The sequence below is a fragment of the Lacerta agilis genome, chromosome 6 (assembly GCF_009819535.1).
Source record: "Lacerta agilis isolate rLacAgi1 chromosome 6, rLacAgi1.pri, whole genome shotgun sequence".
In the NCBI taxonomy this organism is placed as follows: domain Eukaryota; kingdom Metazoa; phylum Chordata; class Lepidosauria; order Squamata; family Lacertidae; genus Lacerta; species Lacerta agilis.
In genome coordinates, this window is record NC_046317.1 from 90,028,087 (window position 1) to 90,048,461 (window position 20,375).

General features: G+C 47.1%; 1 protein-coding gene across 1 annotated transcript; it reads left to right on the forward strand.

The window, feature by feature from the left end:
• Positions 1-1,084: 1,084 nt before the first annotated feature.
• On the forward strand, positions 1,085-19,569 carry ARFRP1 (ADP ribosylation factor related protein 1). Its single transcript, XM_033153797.1, has 8 exons — positions 1,085-1,155; positions 4,885-4,984; positions 6,458-6,545; positions 7,351-7,433; positions 8,923-9,004; positions 11,276-11,346; positions 16,766-16,866; positions 18,566-19,569. The coding sequence occupies exons 2-8, from the start codon at positions 4,892-4,894 to the stop codon at positions 18,651-18,653; spliced, it is 606 nt and encodes a 201-aa protein (XP_033009688.1). The 5' UTR covers positions 1,085-1,155; positions 4,885-4,891; the 3' UTR covers positions 18,654-19,569.
• Positions 19,570-20,375: the final 806 nt, after the last annotated feature.

Genomic DNA, 20,375 nt, shown 5'->3' on the forward strand with positions numbered 1-20,375 from the left:
ATCTGCATAGTTAAAGCTATAGTTTTCCCAGTAGTAATGTACGGAAGTGAGAGCTGGACCATAAAGAAGGCTGATCGCCGAAGAATTGATGCTTTTGAATTATGGTGCTGGAGGAGACTCTTGAGAGTCCCATGGACTGCAAGAAGATCAAACCTATCCATTCTGAAGGAAATCAGCCCTGAGTGCTCACTGGAAGGACAGATCCTGAAGCTCAGGCTCCAATACTTTGGCTACCTCATGAGAAGAGAAGAAAAGACTCCCTGGAAAAGACCCTGATGTTGGGGAAGATGGAGGGCACAAGGAGAAGGGGACGACAGAGGATGAGATGGTTGGACAGTGTTCTTGAAGCGACTGGCATGAGTTTGGCCAAACTGTGGGAGGCAGGGCAGTGCAGTGGAGGATAGGGGTGCCTGGCGTACTCTGGTCCATGGGATCACGAAGAGTCGGACACGACTGAACAACTGAAGAACAATAATGCTTGCTAGGCTGAAAACCTTTTTGGAGGCGGAGGCTCCATCCCTGCGACAGCCGCTCTCTTCCCTCACCAGGCCCCGTCCCTGCCAAAACCTCCCCGAGAGACCCGGCAACGCCCCCCCCCCACAGGTGGCCTACCTCGCAGGGTTGCTTGCAAGGGTGGCTGGAGTTACAAAAGGTGCAGCTCCTTGAACACCGACGCCAGGCTACGAATGTTCGACGACGGTAGGCCTCGCGCAGATTCCGCCTCCGTGGCCCCGCCAAGCTCCCTCTCAGCCCCCGAGACCCCGGCGACACCAACCACACAGAGGAGGGAAGACCCAACTCTATGCCCGGAAGCCGGAAGTCGCACGAGAGTCGAGCGCCGCCATCTTGGGTCCTCCAGCCTTTCCATTTCCGCTCTCTCTCTCTCTCAGAGGGTGCCCGGCGCGGACGTTGGGGCTTGTGCGCCGTTTATGCGCGTTTTCGCGCGCGATGAACGCTGGGTATTGTAGTGCTGGGCTGGCGGACTACCTCGAAAGCCGCCGCGTCGCGCGGGGGAGAGGAGGACTGCGTTTCCCAGGGTGCTCTGCGCGGGGCGGACTTTACCACAGCTGCAGGAGGAGGAGGAGGAGGAAGAGGAGGGGGGTATGAGGAAGGCGGGCAACAGCCGTTGAAGTCGGCTTGGCTGAGGTGGCTCAGGTAAGTCGTACGTACGGCCTTCCACCGACTCACCTGGGCAGGTGAGCCTGCCCCGCCCCCGCCCCCTCGACCGTTACTCTTCGGCGGCAGCAGATGGAAAGAGGTCCCGGGGCTCACGCCCCAGCCGAGCTGCCTGGAATTGCTCAAACGGGGGCGCGGGGAAGCGCCTTCTGCGCGTGCTCGGGTCCATTCAGGGGGGAAACACTTCGCACATGCTCAGAGGCCCCTCCTTGTCGACGTAAGAAGAGCTCTGCAGGATGAGGCCAGTGGCCCGCCTCTCGTTCCAGCCTCCTGTTCTCACGGTGGTCGACCAGATGCCCATTATGGGGAACCAGCAAGCAGGATCCGAGCCCAAGAGCAGCCCTCTCCCCTCCTGTGGTTTCCACCAACTGGTACTCAGAAGCATGGAGGCAGAGAGCATCATGGCCAGCCGCCTTCGACGACCCCCTCCTCCATGGATTTATCTAATCCTCTTTAAAAGCCGTCCAATTTGGTGGCCACCCGTGCCCCCTGTGGGAGGGAGTTCCACGGTTTAACTTTAGTGGAGTGCTTTTAAGAATCTGCCCTGAACATTACCACACTCGGCTTCCCTGGGCGCCTGCGAGTTCGAGTGTCACAAGAGAGGGAGAAAACCATTTTTTCCCCTCTGTCCACTGTGTCCATCCTATGCATAGTTTTATAAACTTCTATCCTGTTGCCTCTTGTTCACCTTTCCTCTAAGCTGAAAAGTCTGAAACCTTTCTTCATAGGTTAGTTGCTCCATCCCCTTGATCATTTTGGCATCCCTTTTCTGGTTCTTTTCCAACCTTACAATAGCCTTTCTGAGCTTGGGGGGACCAAAGCTGTACACAGTACTCCAATTAAGTTTGCTCTGTAAATTTGTATAACAGCATTATGATACTGGCAGTTTTATTTTCAGTTCTTTTCCTATTCCTAGCATGGAATTTGCCTTTTTCATGACCAATGCACACTGGGTCAACATCTTTATGTATATCACACAAGTACAAGTATGTAAAAAGTGAAATGTAAATTCCTCCATTCCCCACTTTGTTGCTTCACATTTGTTACAGTGCCATGATTTTTATTTAATATATTTGTCACCATTCATCCAAAGATCACAGAGCGTCTGTTATAAAAAGTGTATATGAGAGAGAGAGAGGTCCTGCCTCAAGGAGCTTACAGCCTTAAAATGTATTGCAGGGCTGATAAAGAGGAAATGTGAGGGTAGATGGTCATGCAGAATTCAGTTCATCTTGTGGTGCTGGAAAACAAACTCTGGGTCTGAGTCGTGCATCAAGTTAAGTTCTGGTTGAGCTTAGAGGAGCTGACCAGGGGTGGGAAGCTTCAATATGCCTTGGACCTAGAGGGAGAAAATCCAATTAGCGTTGTCCATGCTAAATCACTTAAATTAACTGACAAATTATTTACATAATTGAAAATTCAGCCCTTTTTAATGGACCGGGGAAGCCCTTTGTCCCACCTCACTAAATATTTGTTCCACCTGAGACCTTAACCCAGATGGAGATAACTTAGCACAGGCATCCCCAAACTCGGCACTCCAGATGTTTTGGGACTACAATTCCCATCATCCCTGACCACTGGTCCTGTTATCTAGGGATGATGGGAGTTGTAGTCCCAAAATATCTGGAGGGCCGAGTTTGGGGGTGCCTGGCTTAGCATCAATTGCAAGTGCTCTGGTAACCTCCCATTCAGGCAATATAGATTTCCAGTCTCCTTAGGATCACCTGTCTCACTGCATGTTTCCTGCAGTGTGGCTCAGCTGCCGTACCTGTGAAAACAAGATTCTGTACAGGGATTGTATTATCATGGTGACTATAAGTTATCAGTGCTTTAATGCACCGTGGGCACTATTCCTCAGGGGGCGATAAATTGTGATGTAAATGAGAGAACAGCCTTGCAAATAATTCAGCAGAAGTTACCAGCCTGCAAAAAGATACCTCCTTGCTTGCTCTGACACAAGCACACTCACTCACTCTTTGCACAGCACCCCCCCCCCCCCGTGGCTACCACAGCATTTCTGTGCACTCTGGTTTCCATCACAGCATCCTGTTGTGCCAGAAGCAGTTTAGTCATGCTGGCCACATACCTGGAAAGCTGTCTGCAGACAAACGCTGACTCCCTCAGCCTGAAAGCGGAGATGAGCGCTAGTCCCCATAGTCGAATTTGACTAGTCTTAACAGTCCAGGGGTCCTTTACCTTTTACCTTTACCTTGAAGCTAGTGCTTCAAGGCTGTGATACAAAGTGGACAACTTGCACTTTATAGAAATGTTTTAAATGCAACTTGCACGTTTCAAGTTTGCAGTCAGCACCTGTAATTAAAACATGATACTTCAGTGACTGCTCAATCATGTACTTGTATTCATGAAATGATCTCACACCTAAAATAATGAATGATTTAATTGCTTTCTCTGTGGTATAGTGATCAAGAGCAGTGGACTCATAATCTGGTGAACCAGGTTCGATTCCCCGCTCCTCCACATGCAGCTGCTGGGTGACTTTGGGCTAGTCACACTTCTCTGAAGTCTCTCATCCCCACTCACCTCACAGAGTGTTTGTTGTGGGGGAGGAAGGGAAAGAAGATTGTTAGCCACTTTGAGACTTCTTAGGGTAGTGATAAAGCGGGATATCAAATCCAAATGTGTATGTAATTAAATACAAATTCTTGCAAAGCAAATCTAGGAATATATGTACTCTTTTCACTAGATGCTAAATATAGTTACATGTATGAAAGAGACCACTTAGGCTTATCTGCCTTGGTTCAGAAGGCTGATGTTATCTTTTTCAAATAGGCTATATATGTTCATGGGGGAAATGCACCACCTGCAGCTGGTTCTTTTTTCTTTGTGTTTTTATTTTCTAGCCGACACTGGTTTTGAAACATCCTCCTACCTACACCACAAGAACATTGGTGTTGTACTCAGATGAGGCTTACTGTAGCTGGGGGTTAAAATGGCCAGGTAGTTGTAAGCGCAACGTTGGTGCTCTCCCTGCAGCACTGGTTGCCTTCCTTCCAGCAGGCAGGTGGCAGCTGACTTGACTGCAGTCTGCATGATTGGCCCCTGCTCACATCAGTGTTTCCCCAAGGTGCAGAAAAGTAGCTCTTATGTTGTTTGGGCAGCATGCATAGGGCCGCAAGTCACGTCCTCCTGAGAGGGCTCAGGAACATAATGTGCTTGTAGGGGAAGGGCACGTTTCTGTTGTTGTTCAGTTGTTCAGTCGTGTCCGACTCTTCGTGACCCCATGGACCAGAGCACGCCAGGCACTCCTGTCTTCCAATGCCTCCCACAGTTTGGCCAAACTCATGCCAGTCGCTTCGAGAACACTGTCCAACCATCTCATCCTCTGTCATCCCCCTCTCCTTGTGCCCTCCATCTTTCCCAACATCAGGGTCTTTTCCAAGGAGTCTTCTCTTCTCATGAGGTGGCCAAAGTACTGGAGCCTCAGCTTCAGGATCTGCCCTTCCAGTGAGCACTCAGGGCTGATTTCTTTAAGGATGGATAAATTTGATCTTCTTGCAGTCCATGGGACTCTCAAGAGTCTCCTCCAGCACCATAATTCAAAAGCATCAATTCTTCGGTGATCAATCTTCTTTATGGTCCAGCTCTCACTTCCATACATTACTACTGGGAAAACCATAGCTTTAACTATACGGACCTTTGTTTCTAGCACATTTCTAGCAATCTAATATTTGATATTTTTGCTTGTAGGGTCAGGATGTATACTCTGCTATCTGGGCTTTACAAGTATATGTTCCGAAGGGATGAATACTGCATCTTGATCCTCGGACTGGACAATGCTGGTAAAACGGTGTGTTCCAATGCTTGTTTGGTGGAGAAGGAAAGAGAACCCTTCTCCTCTTCCTCACTACCTTGTCTGGTTTCATGTATCATGTAGTAATTTCCAAGGTGCTAGGTAAGATGAGTTAATCCCAAATTCTCATTTTAGGAGGATAAATCCTTCAGTCAGAGAGCACACAATTAGCATCATTAGGTCAGCTGTTCACCCGCCCCCCAAGCTCTTCATTGGTTTGAGTTTCTAGTAATTTTCTTGCATAATAATATTTTTGAGAGCCAGTGTGGTGTAGTGGTTAAGAGTGGTAGACTCGTTATCTGGGGAACCGGGTTCGCGTCTCCACTCCTCCACATGCAGCTGCTGGGTGACCTTGGGCTAGTCACACTTCTTTGAAGTCTCTCAGCCCCACTCACCTCACAGAGTGTTTGTTGTGGGGGAGGAAGGGAAAGGAGAATGTTAGCCGCTTTGAGACTCCTTCGGGTAGTGAAAAGCGGGATATCAAATCCAAACTCTTCTTCTTCTTCTTCTTTGCTGCAAGCGGATATAAAATTAAGGGTCTCAATCCTCTTGGGTTTTGCTGGGTAAAAGTTTGCTCAGAATTCCTGTAGCAAAGGAATCCAGTGTTCCAAGAACAGAAGGCAAGAAAGACCTACTGAACACTGTGGACTGTTTCATACAGGACTGCAGTAGAAGGCAGGGGGAAATTGCTTGAACTTGGGTTGAGTCTGTTATGCCTGATTTTGGGTGATTGCCCCCTCATCCACCCACTGCAGTCCCATCCAACATGGCCCATGATGTTTTGTTGGTTTCACCAACCGGCTGAAGAGGCGGGGGGGGGGGGGGGAAAGGCAGGGGAAAATGAGGGGAAATGATAGATCCATTGCATGAACTTGCTTTCTGCTCATGCAGTGTTGGAGTAAAAAATAAGGTGTCTAAGGACTGCCAAACTCTGGCCTGGTTTGAAATGGAAATGGCTTTGCACAAGCTCTGGAAGAGGAAGTTGTAGCTGCCTTTCTCCTTGGTCGTTCTGCTGTGTGCTGAGCTCAGTCAAGGTGTGGCTTAGCATGCCATTTGAATCTGGGCTCATGGTTTACAGACAAACTGTAAGACAAACCATGGCTTAGCTCAGAGAAGCAGCAGAATGATGGTTAGGGTGGGTTGTGAGATTGCACACCTCTGTCTTATTAATACTTTATTCTGTCCCCGGGTTCTTGGTTCTGGATCACTGCTACTATTCCCAGTTTAAATGTTAAACCTCCATAATATTCCATAAAAAGGAAATTCTGATTTCAGTGGAGATTATGTAAGATTGCTAATTTGTCACATAATTTTTTGTTGTTAGCTAGCAGCAGCTAGATTTGATTGATTGATTGCAGAGCTATAAATCTTGGAATTCCAATTTTATAATAAAAATTTCCTGTGTCCCAGAAAGCACTTAGTTTAACAACCTGCTTTCCTTCTCCCTCCCCTGCTTCCATTTTCCCCCAGACCTTCCTTGAACAGACTAAAACAAGATTTAACAGGAACTACAAAGGAATGAGTTTATCCAAAATCACAACTACTGTGGGCTTGAACAGTAAGTGAATCTAGTTTGGTGAAGTGAAAATAAGGTTTAAGATAATAAGAGTTTACCTTGACAGGATGAGTTGGGGAACTACCGGTATTTAGAAAAGTTTAAAAAAGGAAGTTCAAGCAGCTGCTTGAAGTATCCAAGGCCATGATATACATTCAAGATGACAGTGTTTCTCTTAAGATTGCCAGGGGAAAAGGATACAGTCGTACCTCTTGTTACGAATGCTTCAGGATGCGTACAACACGGGTTACGAACGTGCTGAACCTGGAAATAACGGAATGCGTTACTTCCGGGTCGGCGGTTCGCACATGCGCAGATGCATCAAATGACGTCATGTGCATGCGCAGAAGACCGAATCATGTCGCGCACATGCGCAGACGCGGCGCTTCAGGTTACGCACGTCACGGGTTACGAACGGGACTCCGGAATGAATCCCGTTTGTAACCAGAGGTACCACTGTACAGCTGTCTATTCACAGAGCTTTCTAGCCTATCCGATTTAATTAATGACTCTGCACTTTAACAATTTTTTCCCCATTGTGGGCACTGTCAACTCTCCCTCATTGCTTGCCCCCTATTCCTGCTTCAGGTTTCAAGTGTTTTTCATTGGCTTTGGAGCAGTGGTTTTCAAAACCTCTCTTCAGGAAATAAATCAAACTTCTATCTCCCATTGAGGGACCTTTGCATCTTGTGGAGGATTCCGGGTAGTTTTCCAGTGGTGGCTCTTGACAAACATCACCTCTGGGGCACTTTTGGATTTCTCTTTGTACAAAAAAGAGGCTCATATTGGGATATTATCTGTCTTCTAGTTGGCACTATAGATGTGGGCAAAGCCAGGCTAATGTTCTGGGATCTTGGAGGACAAGAGGAGCTTCAATCTCTCTGGGATAAGGTAGGGATGACGGCTGTATGTTCAGAAATGCCTTGCCATCTTAATAATGGTCCCTTTGAAATTTGTAGCAAGAGAGCTCCCCAGTCAGTATGGGCAGCACACAAGGAGTTGCATCCAGATTAAGTTTATTGAACTTGGTCCTCACCGAAACCCAATAGGACAAGTTAATCATGACTTGACTTTTGATTTAATGGGGAATGAAGATCCACAAAGTCCGGATTCAACCCAAAGTGTGTTGGGACCATCAGACAAGACTCATGCAAGGATATAAACTATGCAAATGAAATGTCTTCTCTGTGCAATCCCACTAATTTCTTTATAATAGTGTGGTTTTCTGGCAGTTGAGGACTCTTTCATCATAGTATTTATGTGAGCTTCAACAGTACAGCTGTGCCAGTGTTGCCTAGTGGTTAGGATGTTGGACTAGCACTGGGGAAACCTGGGTTCATATCTTCACTTAGCCATGGGCTAGTCACGACCTGTCAGCCTAACCTACCTGATAGTTACTTGTGAGGATATCCCACACTGAGTTTGGGAAGGGAAAAGGCTGGATATAAATGAAGTAACTGTGTAATTGTAGCATAGAATCAGAGCCTAGTTCAGGTAAGAGCTTTGTAAGAACAATAAATAGCTTTTATCCAGGCTATCAAATATTGAAAATGTAGTGTTGCATTTTTCCTAATAAAAGTAATGTTTTACTGCCCCCATGGTTTTGTTTTAATGACCCAGGAGAGCTTTATGTTTTTGCTCTGAAAAAAGTCAGTAGCCTTGTTGATGTCCATTGGTATGTACCTGTATATATGTATTTATTTTTTTGTTTAACAAACTGTAAAGACTGCTTAATTCTGGGAATTTAACATCTGATTGTTATGTGCAGCTAGTTTGCTTTCTGTGAGCCATTTATAGCTGCATACTTTGTTGCACACTTTTGGCATATGTCTCTGGGGCGTTATGGCGCTCCTTTGGCTTTGCTTGTAGCGCAGAGCGTTCTGAAAGGGCTGTGCTTGCTAATTTGTAGGGAGTTATTTGTGCAGGCGAGGGACCCAGGTGGCGCTGTGGGTTAAACCACAGAGCCTAGGGCTTGCTGATCAGAAGGTTGGCAGTTCGAATCCCCGCGACGGGGTGAGCTCCTGTTGCTCGGTCCCTGCTCCTGCCAACCTAGCAGTTCGAAAGCACCTCAAAGTGCAAGTAAATAAATAGGTACCACTCCGGCGGGAAGGTAAACGGCGTTTCCGTGCGCTGCTCTGGTTCACCAGAAGCGGCTTAGTCATGCTGGCCACATGACCCAGAAGCTGTATGCTGGCTCCCTCGGCCAGTAACACAAGATGAGCGCCACAACCCAGAGGGGTCCCTTTACCTTTACCTTATTTGTGCAGGCAAATGTGAGCGGCAAACAGCTGGGCAGGATGAGGGTTTAGTTTCTTCTGACCCTGCAGTCCCCTGAAATACGTGAGAACAACTTTGTTTAGCTCCTATGTTGTGTTTTCAGTATTATGCAGAGTCCCATGGCGTCATCTACATTATCGACTCCACCGATGAAGAAAGGCTTTCGGAATCAAAACGAGCTTTTGGTGAGCATGTGGGGAGTTTTCCTGGAATTTGTCTGTTTAGGGTGGGAGGGGCTTAAAACAAGCAGAATATTCCTATGACTTTGCCAACTGCAAAGCAAAAGCTGAAGGCCCAAATTAAGTCCAGAGATGTCAAAGCAAAGATATGTGTTTTTCCTCTCTTTCTTCTTGCAGCATAACGTCATTTTAAAGGTCAGTGCAGCTAGCTGGTTACATGATTGGCCTTTTCAACATAGGTTTCCAAATAAGCAGACTCTCTATCATTTATTTATTTAAGAAATCTGTATATATTGCCATTCATCAAAAGGTCACTGGCGCTTTACAATACACATAATAAATTACTAATAAACACATAATGTAATATTTGTACAATACAAAAACCTAAAGCAGTAATATAAATAAAATTCAGAGGGTGGAATTCAGTTTGCAAGCCCCACCACCCCACACAAAGACTTCTGTGTTGCAACAGGACTTTCTCCCTTGCACATTGCTTCCCAAAATTGGCTCTTGGGGTGGGAAAACACCTAGAGCAGCATGTGGGGGAAGGAGAGGGCAGATTGTTCCATGAGACAAGCAGAAATGGACCAGTCTGCTTGGCACTACATGGACTTCTTCCCAGCAGCAGTCCACCCGACAATAAATTCCACAGCTTACCCCCTGTGAAAAAAGACAGTCTGATAACTTCAGTTATTATCTACTCATTTCTGATGAAACTATAAAACAGAACACTTGTTTAACAGCAGTTTTATGAAAAATAGCAGGGTGGGGGAGAGAATCTGCAGCAGGTTACCTAAAGAGCCGAAACAGCGTGCAAACTCCCAGAGTTGCTAGTTTTTCTGGAACCCCTCATTTAACTTTTTTGCTCCAGATGTTCCCCTCGGCTGTGCATAGGCTACAGTTTAGTTGCAGACAATTGGATCAAAAGTGTGCTATGAATGTGTAGGAATATCTAGGTTCCCTTACTGGAAGCCAATAATAGCAAGGCAATGAATCAATAAGCATTTGTTTGCACGTTCAAGGTGGCAGCCCCAATGCAGAAGTCACTCCAAGGGTTCGAATGTAATACAAGGATAGGATAGGATAATCTTTATTGTCATTGTCCAATGCAGAACAACGAAACTGAACATCTACATCAAACTTACGACAACCATCAACCTGCTATCCCCACCCATCCCACCTCTGCATAATATCCCCCTAAAAACTCTGATACCTCCCCTAATTTACCCCTAAAACTCTGATACCCCATATCTGAGTACAGACCCTCCCTCACAGACTGCCTTTCCTTGTATTCAGAACAGAAATCATTCTTGGATAGAAGCTATTTCTCAGGCGGCTGGTCCTGGTCTTTATGACCCTATACCTCCTTCCAGAAGGCAGAAGCTGAAAAAGATCATTTCTGGGGTGCACTCTATCCTGCACAATATCTGTTGCTGTCTTATAGCACCTGGAGGCATAAATTTGGTCCAAAGTGGGAAGAGTGCACCCAATTATCCTCTCCGCTGTCTTTACAACCCTGGACAGCGCTGTTCTTTCCCGGAGGATTCTCACCAAGTATAGCCTCTGCTGTGCTCTCTTCATCTTTACTATTTGCTCCCCACATTAGATCATCTCTCAACTCCGTTCCCAGAAAGCAAAACACCAAGACTTGTTCCACACACTTCCCCTCGATACAGCAGGGTAAAATAATCAAACCCACTTTTTAAGAACACAGTCTTAAAGCATCATTTCAGGAACACTAACCAATTAGCAGCTTGTACCTTTTTATATGCACATTTGCTTCCCTTTGTTGCTACCCTATTTTACACAGCTTTGCAGAAGGGCATAATCTGCCATTTTCATCGAAGCTTCTAAAGCAAGATTTGTTGCATTCTCCTACCTTCTGATGTCTGCAAATGTTTTTCTTATCTGTAACATAGCTTGATCGCTCCCTTTCAACCCTGTCAAATATGGCCTTGTTTTCTTTCCGCCTAGCAGTTTCTCTTCAATACAGTTTAACTAAATGATTTAACTATTTCATTCCCTACAAATGTCCTCTTGTCACTGGGTCCTCAGTGCAAAAGTGTTTTCATTCTGACATACACAGGATCTCCTGTTAATGGCCTGTTCCAGAGAGGAGCTTGTAATCATTTTATTCGTCCCTGGTCTTCTTTTACTCCCATACTTCACTGAGCTAAGCCCAGGTTCGGCTTAACTTGCCATCCAAATGTATGTTTGTGGTTAAGCTGTGGCCAAGGATATAACCCAGTTCTCTTCTCCCTTTCATCTTCCTCACAGAGAAGATGGTAACTAGTGAAGTCCTGGAAGGTGTTCCATTGTTGGTTCTAGCGAACAAGCAAGACGTGGAGGTGAGATCATTATTTGTTTCAAAATAGTTCCCAGTTAGTGGTGTTTTAAAATTTCTAATTAGTATTTCAGGACTACTTTTCTATTGCCCTCTAAAGTAACTAGCAAAGTTGAGCACAGCTAAAATGTAAAAGCAACAATAAGGGGGAACAGAATGGCATCAGAACTTAGCAGCAAAAAAAAATCTATAAAATGGAACAGAAACTAGGTCCCGCTTTCCATAAGGATGCATATGTCTTTTCACTGATACATAATTGGTAACCTCAGCCTTTCCCTCTCTGGCTGCTTCTGTGACTTTCTAGTTACCATAGTTGCCGTGAGCTACACATTTCAGTAACCTCCAGGAAATGTGACCTGAAAATTTTCTGTCCTTTCCTGTGCATTCTGTATAAACTGTGGTTATTGGATGTTTGTTGTGGTCTTATGTCAGGTGACCTCAAACCAGGAGAGGTGGTCTGTGGTGCAAAAAGCAACAACAATGTATTTTCTTGGAGGGGAGCTATCCTGGTCTGTCTTGCTCTTCCCATTGCCTCCAGAAAGTAGGGCCAAATACAGCTTTTTCTGTCTCCTTCCATGGGGAGGAGTTCATGCGCTGGGATTGTATGTGTTTGCCTGGCAAGAGTGTTTTTGGTGACATAGGTATCAGTTTACTGCCCCATGACACAGGAAGCCAGCCCTCCAGTGGTGAGCATAAAAGCAGGTGCATTCAGAGCAAAGTCTTAGGGAGGGAGAAACTGCTGCCCTCCAGTGTTGCTGGATCTGCACTCTAATCCCTCACCCGGAAGCTCAAATCTATCCCAAAGCTGATCTTCTGTTTTGGCTGTAGTGAATGAATATGCAAGAAAAGAAGCGTTGCATGCTAGGGGCAAAAGATATCATACTCTCTGATGCCCTGGCTGTGGTATCCAGTGTACTAGGAATTCTGACGTAGCCTGTCTTCCCTCCCCAAGGCTGTGCTGGTAGGGGATGATGGGAGTTGTAGTTCACAATATCTGGAAGGCACGAGGTTGGGGGAAGACCGGCACTGTAGCTTTTTTAAATCCCAACAGCTGCATTGCCGGCATGCTGTCCTCTAGGGGGAGCCAGTTACTCGTTGAAAACGGGACAGACCCTACAGTTCCGTTAACCTTGAATGTCCTCTCTGACTCTGTGAACATGCGCACACATAATTTGTGCCGGCGGATGCTCACAGTAATCCAGCTGAGACTCTCACTTCATGCACTTGATGGTTTGCAATCCACAAGAGCTTTGGCCAAATAAACATGTCACCCAATTTAATGTGGCAACTAAAGGTCTTCAGAGTTCCCCTGCAGAAACTTTAATGCATACAGAAGTAAAATGTGCATATCGGAAGCTCCGGGATGAAATGCATCTATCATCGAAACAAGGAACAGCAGTCTCCTTATTCACTGTAGATCAAAGATTCTCAGCAGCTTTGGCAGACGGAGAAAACCCTTTTTGGAATTTCCTCTCAGAAGGGTGGTGGCGATTACTGACATACAAACAAAGGAAATGCTATGTTTCTGGCACCATTTTTTTCTGGCATTCCGCTTTCCAAATGCCTTTTGTCTAAAGGTTGTAGCTTGACTCAGCGGCAGTACTAGGTGGGTGCTGCCCAAAGAAGGTGCCTTGCACAGTCTGGAATATGGAAGTGAAAATTAAACAAAGAACTGGGTCATGCTTATGAATTCTTTCGTGCTTGCGTCAGATGTTCCACTCCGGTTTATGTTACGCACGCTTCTGTAACGAATTGGCGAAAATGTTGCAATGAGTGCCTGCGAGGGATGAATTCTGGTGATTTGTCCAAAAAACCAAGAGCATGTGAAGCTGAGGAAGACTGGGTGAAATAGTTTTGGTTTTGGTTTTTTTTACACATTGAGGTTGATGTTAGCTAAAGAGTTGACCTGCTACATACTTAACAAAGCAACCTTTCTTAAACAACAACAAAAAAGCCAGTTATATTTTTTTAAAGAGCAGTCTTCCTTTATTTATGATTTGTCTTCATGTTTTGGAAAGTAAGTAAGTAAGAAAAAACAACCGTAGCCCTGACGGTGCTTTTCCAGGACGGGAGTCAAAAACAACAAAAGAACGAGGAATAAACAAATGAAATCATAAGCTGCGTTTGTCTCGAAGAAATTCCCAGTGAGCCATAAGTTGATTTTATTAGGATCAACCAAAATAGTGCTGAATAATAGTGAGCAAGTTCCTCTGAATTCTTCTTCCTATTGGTGGTTTGCTGGGGGAGGGAGAAGCACAGCAACCCTTCCCAGTAGGTCTTGCCCGAATGAGGCAATTCGAGGACTGAAGGTCTGTTTCTTCCCACTGCTCCCTAAGACTCCTCTTCCCCCAGGTCCTTCCTAAGCAATCTCTGGCTCCGTCATCTAGTCCCTCGTTGCTCTGCCCTCTTCATTCCTCTACTTGTTCTGGGAGACCAGCGGGGAGCGGGGCGGAGAGAAGCTGGTCGCAGCAGGAGGGGAAGATTCCCTGGATTCTTCAGCATCCTGTCTCATCTCTGTCTCCTGGCCTTCCTCCTCTCCTGCCTCTGGGTCTAGACTACCCTCTGGCATAGCCTCCTCCTGTTCACTAAACCCTATTACCTTTTCAGCTTCTGACACTTCCTCCTCCCAGTCTGCTCCCTCTTCTCCATTTGACCGCTCAATGTCGTCCCACCACCACCGATCCCCTGGCTCTGAGCCTTCCCTTGGGGGTTCCCCAGCTGCTGCATCCCAGCACTCCCCTTCGTCCAGCCAGTCCATAACAATTGTCCAGTTACTCCTCTGTAACGGTTGCTTTGGGGAGTGCCAGAACCTCCTCTGAAGACAATTCCTTCAGGCAGTTAAAGATGCTGTAAATGATGCGCTAATCTCCTTTGGAAGGTTCCGTCTGCTATCTTGGTTCAAAATGGTGTCAATGGAGCAAAACATAGACCCAGACGTGCTCCTCGATCTTAGGATCCGTATCGTGCAAAGTTTGCTGACAATATATTAACAGTTGTCTGAATGTATAGAGCAGGGGTTGGCAAACTAAGGCCCATGGGCCGGATCAGGCCCATTTGCCCTCTGGATCCGGCCCACAGACGGTCCTGGAATCACTGCTTGGATTGGCGTGATCGTTTGGGTTGCACCAATTTATTTGCAATTTTTTTACAGGCGCCATTTTTTTGCAGTTCCATCCCTTCCTCCCTCACACACACCGCGGCGGCGCCTCCTCCCTCCTCCCTCCCTCCTCATGGCTTCTCCCTCCCCTGTGGAGGAAGGGAGTTGGGCTTTGATTGGTGCCAGCCAATCCGAAGCCTCGCTGCCTGCGCGCTGAGGCGTGACCCAGACTCGCCACCCACCCGCCGGCCTCTCCGTCCATGGCTGCGCTGTGGGCATTGTGATGGATGTGTTGCGGGGCTTCGGGTGGAGCTTGGCGCGCCTGCTGGCCCCACGCCTGGTGCCCGGGAAAGCTGGCCTGGAAAGGAGAGGTGCCCCCACCGGCCTGCCACAAGGTCTGAGGGACGGTGAACCGGCCCCCTCCTAAAAAAGTTTGCTGACCCATGGTATAGAGAACAGACGGACAAACAACTTTCTGAGCTTAGAGATTTAGTACTGTTGAGTCTAGAAACCCACAGGCACACGGCTGACTGTGTTAATGGATCTGTCTGGAAAAGGTTTCGTTGGCGTGTTTCCTAAGAAATGTGCGACGTCTAATATGCAGCATGCTGGTTCTTTTACAGGGACACCTTTGTTCTCTTGAGTACTTATTGTTATAACGTCATGCTGCTCCATTAGCTAAGTGGGGCCGGTTCCAATCCCTTTGTCCTTAGATGACCTGGAGGCTTTTACGGGAAGAAATGTTTTAGACTTGAGTTCCAAGCATTCTGTGTCAACCAGCCCACCACCCCAGCACACAAACACTACAAAGATGATATCCACAATGCCACACACAGACTTAAGAGACGGACACAGGAGCCTATCCGGTCTCCTTTGGCATTCAGAGTTCCAGTTCTGACTTTTAAAAAAAGCCAAGCTGTTCAGTATCCATATACCTATGTTGTTGTTTAGTCGTTTAGTCGTGTCCGACTCTTTGTGACCCCATGGACCAGAGCATGCCAGGCACTCCTGTCTTCCACTGCCTCCCGCAGTTTGGTCAGACTCATGTTAGTAGCTTCGAGAACACTGAACAACCATCTCATCCTCTGTCGTCCCCTTCTTCTTGTGCCCTCCATCTTTCCCAACATCAGGGTCTTTTCGAGGGAGTCTTCTCTTCTCATGAGGTGGCCAAAGTATTGGAACCTCAGCTTCAGGATCTGTCCTTCCAGTGAGCACTCAGGGCTGTTTCCTTAACAATTGATAGGTTTGATCTTATTGCAGTCCATGGGACTCTCAAGTGTCTCCTCCAGCACCATAATTAAAAAGCATCAATTCTTTGGCGATCAGCCTTCTTTATGGTCCAGCTCTCACTTCCATACCTCACTACTGGGAAAACCATAGCTTTAACTATACGGACCTTTGTCGGTAAGGTGATGTCTCTGCTTTTTAAGATGCTGTCTAGGTTTGTCGTTGCTTTTCTCCAAAGAAGCAGGTGACTTTTAATTTCGTCTTATTTGCCAAAATAAAATTGCATTAAAAGGTTGGCACACACATTTGCAATGTGCACTGACAGGGTTCTAGGCTATTAAGAAACCTGAAAATGCAGAGTTCCCAGTTGCATGGCACTCCAGTGCCACATGTGCATTTGTTTACAGATGTCCTTGTTTCTGCAGAGAATAGCCTTAATGACTAAAAGGGGCTTGGCATTGCAATGCCTCCTAAATATGAACAGACTCATGCTTTGGCTAGGCTTCTGAGTAAAGTAAAGGTAAAGGTAAAGGGACCCCTGACCATTAGGTCCAGTCGCGGACGACTCTGGGGTTGCGGCGCTCATCTCACTTTATTAGCCAAGGGAGATGGCGTACAGATTCCGGGTCATTTGGCCAGCATGACTAAGCTGCTTCTGGCGAACCAGAGCAACACACAGAAACGCTGTTTACCTTCCCGCTGGAGCGGTACCTATGTATCTACTTGCATTTTGACGTGCTTTCAAACTGCTAGGTGGGCAGGAGCTGGGACCGAGCAACAGGAGCTCACCCTGTCGTGGGGATTCGAACCGCCGACCTTCTGATCGGCAAGCCCTAGGCTCTGTGGTTTAACCCACAGCGCCACCCATGTCCCGCTTCTGAGTAAAGTAGAGTTGCACAATTCTCTCTGTGGCTTGTGTCTGGCAGTGAGTGTGGGCTAGATGAATTTCAGGGTCCTTAGAGTTTGGCTCAGTGCATAAGCTGATCCAATATATCTTGCCCTGGCTTACAAGTCCAGGGAGACTCGCTGTAGGTGAGCGAAGGAGGTGCTTTGTAAAAGGACAAATCTCTGACAGTTACTCCCTCGTTTACTCCTCCAGAGTTGCCTGTCGATCCCTGACATCAAAACGGCTTTTAGCGACTGCATCAACAAAATCGGGAAGAGAGACTGCCTGACCCAAGCCTGCTCTGCTCTGACAGGGTAAGTGGAGAAGGGCAGCCTGTCCGTGCTCTGTTGCAAAGCAGCGACAAAGGTGGATGCCGTCATAGGCTGAAGAAGTACAAAGCCAGAATCCTTCCACTCATATCATGGTATAGAGAGGAATCACCAGCCCTGGCCTGTGGTTGCACTGTCTGCCCTTGAGGTAGAGGGGGGAGGCCTGTTGCCAGATTGCCTTCTGACCACACCAAAAGAGATGGCTTACATGGGAGGCTGCCTCCTTGAGGCTGCTGAGGCATAGTGGCTGAAGCTGCACCCAATCTCAGCCACAAATTCACTAGCTGGCCCTTAAGATCGCCGAGCGACCGATGTGAGCTGGCAAGGAATGGCTGTGCTGAGCTACAACAACAGCTGGGAGGCAAACACTGGCAAAGAACAAAGGAGTGATTAAGCCAGGCTTATGAACAAGCTCACAAAAGTGGGAAGCCCACAAAGATACTGACTAGCCTGCATTTGTGTGCCGGCTGCAGAGAAGGAGAAGCCAGCACTGACGCACCATCGGGGTGCCTCTGGCAAAGGGCCAAAGGGTTCCATCTCCTTCGCCACCAGCCTGCTAGTTGCGGAATATTAAACCTCCCTTCCTCCATGGCTCACAATGGAAACCTAGAGGGCTGGCAGGGAAGGAAGAGGGAAACCTGGGCCTCCTTCACCCACTCCTGCCCTCACCTGCACTGACTTCCTGGCCACCTGTGGCTACCCAGCAAGGTGACCTCGAATAAAAATGGCCCAGCCTGTGTTATGCAACCTTTTACATTGCATGACCTGGAGCATCAGGAGCCCCTGTGTGATGTTATCCTATTATTATTATTATTATTATTATTATTATTATTATTATTTATTAATATAGCATGTTTGCTCTCAAAATGCACCCTCCTACAGCATAGATGTAGACAGCAGGAGATGGGAAAGGGAAGGGGCTATGGGGAGACCCTAGACCAGGAGTCAGCAACCTTTTGCAGCCGTGGGCCGGTCCACCGTCCCTCAGACCATGTGGTGGGCCGGACTACATTTTGAAAAAAATAATAATGAACGAATTCCTATTCCCCACAAATAACCCAGAGATGCATTTAAAATAAAAGCACACATTCTACTCATGTAAAAACACCAGGCAGGCCCCACAAATAACCCAGAGATGCATTTAAAATAAAAGGACACATTCTGCTCATGTAAAAACATGCTGATTCCCGGACTGTCCGCAGGCTGGATTTAGAAGGCAATTGGGCCGCATCCGGCCCCTGGGCCTTAGGTTGCCTACCACTGCCCTAGACCCATGATTCCCAAATTGGGAGGTACTGGGGGGGGGGGTTCCCTCTAGGGGAGTGCTGGAAGTGTAAATGACAACCAGACTTTGAAAAGCTGGTATCAAGTTTACCGGTTTTGTTAAATGAATAAAACTGAATTATTTTAATTGGATTTTGAATAAATATGCGATGAGTTGTTACTGTTTTGAATTTTAAAGTGTTGTCAGCTTCCTGAGTGCGTCATGCAAACCTGCTATTCTGAATAATGCTTTTTTATAGGGTGAGGGGGGATGAATTTATGGAACCAAGGGGGTGGTAGCATCAAAAGGTTTGGCCTCACTGCCCTAGAGGGTGATGGGAAGGATTTCTGAGGGCAGAAGGAACACTGCAAAGATGGGGATGATAATGGGTGGCCCTGCTCTTTTTTTGTGTGTCCTCAGGAAAGGGGTGAACGAAGGGATCGAATGGATGGTGAAGTGCGTAGTGAGAAATATCCATCGCCCCCCCAGGCAGAAGGACATCACGTAAAGGACCACTGAGGAACTGAGCACTGGACACCTTTGTCCCGCACAGACTCGCTGCTCTTTCTCTTCCTTTCTCCCTCCCTACCCTCTCTCTCCCACCCCCAAAGAGATCTGGCCTGGGCTCAAGGCACGAATGTCCTCTTTCAGTGTCTCACAAGAGAACTCCTTGGCGGGAGAAGTCAGACCGAAGTCTTTACCTTGTGCTCTCTCCTGAGCTCTTAAGGGGTGTGACCATCATCAGCTGTGCTTGTTCACCTGCTCACTGTAAGAGCGCAGGCCTTGAGCTCCTTCTGTATCGCTTTAACCTGTGGAATCGACGGAAGGTCCTCGCGATGGCTAATCAGATGGAAATCGGTGTTTGGATTCGATTGGGGGCGGGGAGGGGCAGGGACTCAAATCCCTATTTGCTGTTGGAAGTTGCCTTCCAAAATCCAGAATTGCATTAAGGGCCGATGCCCAAGAGTGTTTGTAAGGCAAAGAGGGGGTTGGCGTGGGAGATGACGGTTCCTTTGTAACAAAGAGAACATGTCACAAATCCTATGGTGGGACTGAGGCATCGTTGGGGCTAACGGGGAGTTGTGGTCCACAATATCTGAAGGGCACCAGCTTGGCTGAAGCTGCTGTATAGGGTCAAAATTGATCTTTTGGGTCTTCTATTTCCAGTTGGTTTTGCTGATTTGATCTGCAGCATTGCAGAGACCAAAAGCCAAAGCCTGCCCTGTGATGTTGTGCTCCCACAGTTGTCATTGCTAGAGGGAAGCTGCCTTCAGAAGACATTTTGTCTCTTGTCTCAGTTAAATGAGGAAAATTGTGATTCTTCTGTATCTGGCTGGCACTGAGATGCTCTGTGCATTTCCCCGGGGGTCCAGGGAGACCATACAGGGATCCTTGTTTCAATAAAGGTTTCATATTCCTCTGTACAACTTTGCAGAATTCATGGCTACCTCTCTCTGGCAGAGGAGCTGCTCAAGTATCCCTTCTTACGAATGAAAGTTGCTCACCCCAACCTTTGCAGCTTCTGACTCCTGCTTCACCTGGATTATTCATTCGTGATGCAAATGGCCTCTGAAATGCCCTCTCTCTAGGGCAACTTTTGCCAAGCTGGCTTGGCCTGGTGGAAGCTTTAGTCAATGTGAAGCATCTGGGCGGTGCTAGCTTGGCATAGGCGGCCCCAGAGGCACAACTGGTGCCAGCGTTGTCATCATTTTGGTGTCAGGTGGAACCTTTTCGAGTGGGCAGGGAAGAATTTCCATCATGTCTGCAAATGAGGAGCTGTGATTGTAGCTCTGACTGTGTCCCTCCCCCCCCCAACACACACACACAAATGCTGTATCTGCTTTCATAATTTTTGGTTTTACTCTGCTGCAACCCACCCTGAGAGCGTCAGATGATGCAAGGAGAAGGGGCCTAGAAATTACCTTATAAATAAAGTGCGTTTAAATTGTCTTTCTCCTGCTCTTCCGCCAAAAAGAAACAGCTCCCAGGGCAGGTTACAGATCAATACAAACAAGATAAGTCCTTGCCTTCAGGCTTACAGTAATAATAGTATTTTTTTAATAAAAAAAACCACGGCACACAAGGAAAATGGGTTGGGGAGGAGGAGGAAAGAAGCAAACTCAGGTTGAACCTCCTGGTTGCCAGTTCTTTAATGATCAGCCTGCGTCAGCCTGTCCATCCCTCCTTGAACTCTATGCCAGTGCGGCCCCCACTTGAGCCACTCCTACAA

Bases quoted from the DNA above. Each gene is read 5' to 3' on its own strand.
- ARFRP1 (XM_033153797.1), top strand. From the start codon at position 4,892: ATGTATACTCTGCTATCTGGGCTTTACAAGTATATGTTCCGAAGGGAT. The intron at 6,546-7,350 runs GTAAGTGAATCT...TCTGTCTTCTAG, and splicing joins AACTACTGTGGGCTTGAACA to TTGGCACTATAGATGTGGGC. The intron at 16,867-18,565 runs GTAAGTGGAGAA...GTGTGTCCTCAG, and splicing joins GCCTGCTCTGCTCTGACAGG to GAAAGGGGTGAACGAAGGGA.